The 8,442-nt window shown below is 33.5% G+C and overlaps 1 protein-coding gene across 3 annotated transcripts in view; it reads left to right on the plus strand.

The window, feature by feature from the left end:
* The window catches only part of SLC6A14 (solute carrier family 6 (amino acid transporter), member 14), a 27,805-nt gene that overhangs the window by 809 nt on the left and 18,554 nt on the right, over positions 1–8,442 (plus strand). For all 3 annotated transcript variants that reach the window (XM_014528075.1, XM_014528074.1, XM_005879918.2), the window contains exons 2-6: positions 479–644; positions 3,922–4,053; positions 5,546–5,707; positions 6,518–6,656; positions 7,805–7,937. In XM_014528075.1, the coding sequence (XP_014383561.1) occupies positions 479–644; positions 3,922–4,053; positions 5,546–5,707; positions 6,518–6,656; positions 7,805–7,937 (732 nt within the window). The remainder of the gene's footprint in view (positions 1–478; positions 645–3,921; positions 4,054–5,545; positions 5,708–6,517; positions 6,657–7,804; positions 7,938–8,442) is intronic.

The following is an 8,442-nucleotide window of genomic DNA, read 5'->3' on the forward strand; positions in this document are numbered from 1 at the left end:
TCTCCCTCTCTCTCTCTCTCTCTCTCTCTCTCTCTCTCTCTCTTTCTTTCTTTCTTTCTCTTTCTCTCTCTTTTTTTTAGTGGAAGCTATAGCTGATCTTTCTCAAAAATCTTCTACAATCTCAAGAGTATTGAGTTTTACCTAGTTCATCTTTAAGACTTTTCCATTTGCAAACTTATTTGTCCACCTTTATTTACCCTTCATACTGCGTGCCACATGTAACCTTTCCACCAAAATTTGGATGATCTCACCTGAAGAAGTAGTTCAAATATCTGCCTACAGAGCTTTTTCACTTCAAGAGGTAAATGTAAAGTAAAAGCAGTCATTAGCAGAAATGTCTTCAACCTTGGATAGCATTCCCCTTAGCTCAGGTTCTACGGTTTTCAGGCTCTCTCTCTCTCTCTCGATTAGTGAAATTATGCTTCTGTGGAATTTTTAATAGTAGAAAGACAAGCTGTTGATATTTTCCCTTCTCCAGAAAGTGACAGCGTCATCTGAGAATTTCCATGTTGATGAAAATGATGAGAATCAAGTACGTGGCAACTGGTCCAATAAAACGGATTATCTTCTATCTATGGTTGGATACGCAGTTGGATTGGGGAATGTGTGGAGATTCCCATATTTGACCTACAACAATGGCGGAGGTATTTCCCCTTGCCCCCACATCTTTCTCATCCAGCTTTAAGTGGAGTGCTGTAAGGCCTCTAAGGGTATTTTAAGAACTGAGGAAAGGTATATGATGTTTTGGGTTAGTGGGAGAATAGGAAACAAGCATACTGTATTTATTATTAGACTGTAAAATTGCTAGCTTGTTAGGAAGGTAGCTTCACAAAATCCTCACATCTAAACATGATAAAAGTTGTATATTTACAACTTCTGTGTTTTGGATTTGAGATCTTGTATAATCTCCAACTGTGACTTACTATTCTTAATTTATACATTCCTGTGATAATCTGTTCAGACTTTAGTGTTAGCAAAAGACAGTGATTTCTAGTTCTAATAAGAAGTTTAAGTAAATTGTTTGTGTGCGTTTTGGAAATTTAGGTGTGGGAGCAGTTGATTAAAAAATAATTAAAGGTTTAGTATTTGAAGCTGCAATATTCAGTTACATGTATCCCTAATTGAATTGATTATGTAGAAGATCCTTTTAAAATGCAATAGAATTTAGTTCAAGACGAGGTGTTTAATTTCTGCAAAATAATACTGTTTATACCTCAGAAATTACTAAGGAAGACTCAATTAGAACAACAAAAAAAAATAATTCTGAGATAACACACAAAGGGATACAAAATGAGTTGCATAATTCTCTAGTAATGTTGAAATAACTTTTCACTTACACCATATTTTACTCACTTGTAATTACAGGTTCTTTTAGAAGTATAGAGGTGCCATGCCCTTATATTTCATAATTGGATACAAGTGAAACTGTGCCACTGTAATTATTTTTCTTGGTACAATAGGATATTTTGTGGTGATATTTCAATCTTATATTCCTTGTTAATTGGTTGCATTAAAAGATTCACACCGACCTTCAGAGACTTAAGAAAGAAGTTCTGTTTATTAAAAACTTTAAGTGTGGTGTGGCAAAAAATTCCCCTAGGTAGAGCCTATGTCATTTAGTCATGGGTTTGGTATACGTTTGAGCTGGAAAATGGGTCAGAAATCACAATCTTTTTGGTGTCTATGTCCTAAGGTCCAGTGTAGTGAAGAGAAACATTCAAGCTCCTTTCCAGACTCTTATATTTAGTGTTTTTTTTTATTGCTTAAAGTATTACAAAGGGTATTACATATGTGTCCTTTTTTTCCCCTGCCCTTGACAATCCCCTGGCCTCCCCTACCCCCCAGTGTCTTATGTCCATTGGTTATGCTTATTGTATTTAGTTTTAGAATATGAATTTCCCTGTGATTTGACATCATACACAGACCAAGTAGTTGCCATAAATTTTCAGGAACTATATGAAACTAGGTTTAATAGAGTTTTTAAACATAGCCAAAATAAAATAGTATCATTTATTGTATGCCATTATCTCATCTACCATTTTCTCTAAGAATTAATACATTATATGAACTCTCAGTTTTTAAAGATCACATCATTTGGGTAATAGATGATCTAGACTCTCTGAATTGCTTCTTTCTCTTTTTGCCCAAGGGTAGAAGATGAACATAAAATTCAAATTTGTCAAATATTACAAAGCCGATTTAAAAAATATGGTCAGGACACATAAGTAATAACTTAATCAATAAAGAAATTAAAAAATATGCTCAGTTGAATTAAAAATATGCTAAAACCTGGAATCATTTTAATCTATAAATTCTTTTTAGCAGTTTATGAAAAAGAAGTACTATACTTCCTTAGAGTCTAGGCCAGCAGTGTTACCACTGTGTACTACTGTACTGTATTACTTTACCAATATGTTTGTTATTAATAATGAAAAATATAATGGGTGAAAAGCCATATATAACACTGGGGAAAATAATCCCTTTTCTCCCTCTAAAAAAACTATTCACACTGGGCTAGTAAGCCTTTGATTACTGTTGTATTTAAACAGGGATATTTTGTATTACATTTTCTTCATAAATATCATTGGCAGGACTTAAACTATTAGTCATAATAATGACGGTATGTTTATTGCAACATCTGTAAAAGCATATTTGTCCATATGTTCTAGTGACTAGTGACTTGTAAATAACAAGTAGTTTATTGTCTCATTATTTTTAGTAAAATATATTTTGAGGGTTTCAAAATGTAATTCTCAGGTATGATGTTACAGTATCATAATATGAAAAATATATGAGGAAAAAATGTAACATGGTAAATAAAATGTACATAATCCAAAAGCCCATTTTTATACACTGATTCTCACATTTTCTTATTAAATTTGTTTAGACTTCTAGAATACTTGATCAATGAGTTTAGTGTTATGTCCCTGTTTCTACCCACAATATGATAAAACTTCTAATGAGCAATATTATGCCCCAAAAGTAGGCAGAAAAAAAGTAAAATAATAAAAGATATTTTTTTAAAAATCAAAAGGGGCCTGGATAATCTACATGTAAGATTAGTCCTCATAAAATTAAAAGCTAACTCTGAATGCATTTCAAAAGTTCAGGCTTTTCTAACAAAACAATAAATTTTTTATTAAATTGAATGAAGGCCCTTATAACTTTTTGAAGACTAATGACCTTAACTGCAATGACTTCCACTCTGAACCACATTTAACATTTGCACCCTATTTCTTAAAAATAGGCCATTTATTTTTAAAAGAGAAAGGAGGGAAACTAACTTGGAACATATGCTATGTGCCTGCCATTTTGCCAAGTGTTTTCTCATAGGCTCTGTAATTAAACCCTCACCATACACTGATGAGTTGTTATACATAATTCTTCCCATTTATGAAAAACATAAGATTCAGAAGTTAGGTAAATTGCCTCAGGCCACATAACTAGTGAATGGTGGAACCAGGATATACACCTCATTCGGCCTGGCTCTAAAACATAATGATCATTCAACTCCTCTGGATTGCTTCTTATGGGCTATTGTTTTTAATAAGTACAACAACCACATTACTGATACAGCCAGTCCTCAAATAATGTCGTTTCGTTCAACATAGTTTTGTTATAATATTGATGAGTTGCTCTAGGAACTTACCTCTTGGTTCTATTAATTAGTTTTATTAAAATTGGTGTTATTAATGCCAGAACCTATCGAGGATGTTAAGTGAGGACATCCTCATTTCATAGATGAGGAATCCAAGGTTTAGAGAATCGAGGACTTTTTCCCAGAAAGTAGTAAATTTGGGGCCTAAACTCAGAAATCTGACTCCACTGTATCAGAATGCTTTCAAAATGTTATGCTGGTTATTAATTGCCATCAAAATTTTGGGATATAATAGTGCTTTGTTTCTATTTTGCATTTTCTAGGTGCCTTCTTGATACCTTATGCGATTATGCTAGCATTGGCTGGTTTACCATTGTTCTTCCTAGAGTGTTCACTGGGACAATTTGCTAGCTTAGGTCCAGTTTCAGTTTGGAATATTCTTCCATTGTTTCAAGGTTGGTATTAAAATGTGTTTCCTATTATAATTGTTGGTCTATTCATGCATATAGCTGTCCTCACTCTGAGAAATAAAACTGTTTAAAATTTGGACAGGTTAAAGACAAAGACCCACACATTTTTCTGCATATTGACACTGTAGAATTTAAAAATCAAATGTTAATTTTTATTTCTGTTTGTCTCAGGCTGCAGATATGAAAGGGGTAAGGAAGGACTAGAGAGGGTTGTAAGGGTGTCATTCTTTTCCTATTTTTCACCCTTTCAATTCTCTTGGCACATGGTCCTGCTGTGCATTCATTTCGTGGCTCTGGCATTTTTCTACTTCAGGTGGTCTTTGCCTTCTTGCTTTTGCATATCTTTTACAATGCCTAACTCAGAAAAGTTGAAAGGTCACAATTTTTTTTTCTTGGATGCTCTTAATAGAATAAAACACTGGTAAAGTTTTTTAAAAATATATTTTTATTGATTTCAGAGAGGCAGGGAGAGGGAGAGAGAGATAGAAACATCAATGAGAAAGAATCATTGATTGGCTGCCTCCTGCACGCCCCCTACTGGGGGAGCATTGAGTCCACAACCCGGGAATGTGCCCTTGGCAGGAATCGAACCTGGGACCCTTCAGTCCGCAGGCTGACACTCTATCCACTGAGCCAAACCAGCTAGGGGTGGTAAAGTTTTTCTTTAATGCCTTGATTGTTATTAAACATAAAACAGCCTTTCTATCTGTAGCTATATCTCATTTTGGTATGTGCTAGCAGCTGAAAACTATTTGTAAAAGCCTCAATGCAACATCAAAAATAAATTTATAGTGATGTGAACAGTATATTTTGCTGGAATATTAAGGAAGCTACCTCAAAAACTAGTTTTAGCATAGGAGTTACATTTAGTATACTAAACATTTTGAAACTACTGAGTTAAAAAAAACTTCAGAAGTTTAAATTCAGATTGTTACTGAGTCATTGAATTTTCTTCACATGTACTGTAGAAATGGTGTACACTATCCTTTCAGGACATTAACTCATAGGCTTTATCTTTTACTTGTCAAAATGTTGGTTTATGGATGGAGATGTAAGTATTGGTTAGTGAGTCAATAGAATTTGAACTTTGACTTGTTTTTCTTTTCTTTCTTAATTATTTTTAAGAGTAGTACCCACTCTGACAAGACTTTACAGAGTTCATAAGTAAGAGTAATGGACATGTATTTTTCCTTCTCTGAATTTAATGGATTAGTACAGTCTTCTGCCCTGATCTTAGAACTATTTCCTAACCAACTAAAAACTGCCTCAGAAAGCTAATCATCAAAATAATTTGAAATTTGAGAAGAAAACTATTCAGACAATAGTACTGCCTCCCTACCCACCCCAAAAGAAAAAGTTATTTGAAACAGCCTTCTCATTTTAAAATAGATTTTGTGGAAATTGAGATGCAGCTTTTTATGAACCAGCAAAAGATACTTCACTTTTAAAAAAAAACTTTAATTGTTCTCTTTTTCAGGTGTGGGAATTACAATGGTCCTGGTATCCGTTTCTGTGACCATCTATTACAATGTCATAATTGCCTATAGTATTTACTACATGTTTGCTTCTTTTCGAAGTGAACTACCATGGAAAAATTGTTCTTATTGGGCAGATGAAAACTGTAGCAGATCACCTATCGGTAAAATTCATTTGTTTATTTTTAAAAATATTGTTAACTCTGCTTCATTTTTTCATATTTTCCAAGAAGCTTAAAGGGTTAGATTATTTTCTAACCAATTTAGGGTAAGTTTTAAGTGAGCCATGGGTTACTGATAAAAACAGAATAGAGCATGTATAACCTGAAAATTGATGAATGCAATGTTAATTTCTGAGGACAGCCAGTAAGGCTAAACGGCTACTAGAAGAGTTCTTGCAGGCCTTAGCCATGGGCAGGAGAGAAAAAAGTTAATGGGAAAGTGATAAAGAGAGAAAAACACTATCCATGGTCATTGTAGTGTGTTTCAAGAGACAGTCAGTATTGCTCATGCCACATGTTGCTAATCTTTGGAATAATGTAGCATTGATATTGCAGACTATTACCACTGGGATTTGCCTTTGTATATCAGAGGGTGAAGTGGTAAAGACAATACTTCTTAACTTAAAGGTGTAATTTTCTATATAGGTTAAATAAATCCACATACTAAGAGTCCCTTAGAGCACTAAATCCCAACTGAAATTATTGTTAACTTTATAGCTTTTATGACTAGAAATATAATCATAGTTTAAAAGGGCAAATATTTTCATACTCACTCCCAGCTTAGTAGTTGAGGAGATTTAAGATGCAGAATGTGCATGTCTTATTCCATTTGTATGATTTTTACCCTACCTTCACCAAGTAACAATTTAGACTGTACTTTAAATATTTTACCATTAAAACTTGTTTTCCAGGAAAGTACTCTTTTAAAACTAAGTACGTGTTTGTATGTGCATTCTTTTTTATAATTTTCAGTAACTCACTGCAATGTGACTACACAATTAGAGACACTCATCCATGTGAATAAAAGCTGGGTAGACTTCAACAATTTTACCTGCGACAACGGAACTGAAGTTTATCGACCAGGGCAGCTTCCCAGTGAACAATATTGGAAGTAAGTACCCTAGATGATCCACTTCTTAAACAGATGTTACTAAAATTTCTTTTTATAAATAACATAAAATATTAATCGGCTCTTTTCTTAACTCATATAAGTAGAAAAAAGGGAAGCGGAACAAATTCTACTCCATTTGATTCAGATGTTTACTTATCTTGTGTGAGCAGTAGTAACATGCAAATTTAGCTCATAGTCGAAAAATTATCGTTTATAAATTACTTATGTAAATGGAAACACATTGTCAGTAATGATTTATTTAGCACTATTAACTATAAATTAGGGATTTTATTTGAATAAAACTATTCAAATTTTAGACTATAATTAACAAGTTTTAATGATAAACAGTTGTGTGATAAGTAATTTGTGGATAAAATTTCTATTTTAGGCTGCAATTCTTTATTATCCATTTTGCTAATAATGGTCACTATATGATAGAAAGAGATATTTTGAGTTACATTTACTTTTATTAATTTGAAATGCTCTCTCTTTATTTTCTTTAATGTACACCTATCCTTTACCCTGACCTAACTTCTTTGACTATTGCTGTAATGAGTTCTTCCCCATCTATATATTAATGCTCTTTTGTGACCCTTTTAAAATTTGGATCTTAAAATGTTCCCAAAGATCAAGCTAAGAATTAAAATCCTAGATCCATTCATGTCCCTAGTGGAAATCATAGAATTTGATAGAGAGCCTTTGAAAAAGTTATAAATAGTGAGGCCATTTAGATTTGATGATAAATATAAGTACAATAAATAAGAAAACATTTAATGCAATTTTAAATGATATATTTGTTATTTTAACTTAAGACAAATATCATAGTAAGTAAAATGAAATAATCTAATGTAAGGTTAATTTTTTTTTGCATAAAAGGAGCTTTGAAATATTAGGGCAAAATCATAGCTAAAGGAATCAGTAAATCTTTTATTCCAGGGTTTGGAACTTTGGATTGGTTTCACTTAAACCTAAGCCAGAGACTGGCTTTTCATTGAACTATTTTTGCCCCTCCAATGTCAATAAAAGGTTCACATGACACTGATGTGTTAATAAAATACTGAAGCTTCCCACTGGATAAAATGTATGACAAAAGTCAATGTATTAAGACAGGTGATTCTGTGTTCATAAAAGGGCTTATGTGTTTTCAGCAAAGTGGCACTCCAACGCTCAAGTGGAATGGATGAGACTGGAAAAATTGTGTGGTATTTAGCACTTTGTCTTCTTCTGGCGTGGCTCGTAGTTGGTGCAGCACTATTTAAAGGAATCAAGTCTTCTGGAAAGGTAATTTGGAAAATGCATTAGTGATGGAGCTGTTTTCCAATATCATTGTAGTTCATTGATGAGCATTATCAAATGCATGTCTTTTCTATAATGGGAACATTCAAATATGTGAAAACCTTTCAAAGTAGGCATTCCAGTTCTAAAAAATGTATATCACTACTATTGTTAAAAATAAAACAAAGCAAGCAGAAACTAATACTAGAGTTGTGTACTCAAAACTTAAACCCTTCTAGCTGATATAGTATTCTGAGGCTTGCAAGTATATTTTTAAATTTTCTGTCCTATCTACACTAATAAAAGAGAAACATGGTAATTAGCGTACGACCGCTACCCTTCCCATTGGCTAATCAGCATATCCTTATGCAAATTAACTGTCAGCCAAGATGGCGGCCGGCAGCCATGCACTGAAGCGAACAGGGAGGCTTGCTTGCTCCAGTGACTGGCGAACTCCAACGTTCCCCGCCTAACTTGCCGGCCTCTCAGCTGCAACTCTAAGCAACTATGT

Source organism: Myotis brandtii, unplaced genomic scaffold (assembly GCF_000412655.1).
Source record: "Myotis brandtii unplaced genomic scaffold, ASM41265v1 scaffold613, whole genome shotgun sequence".
Taxonomy (NCBI): domain Eukaryota; kingdom Metazoa; phylum Chordata; class Mammalia; order Chiroptera; family Vespertilionidae; genus Myotis; species Myotis brandtii.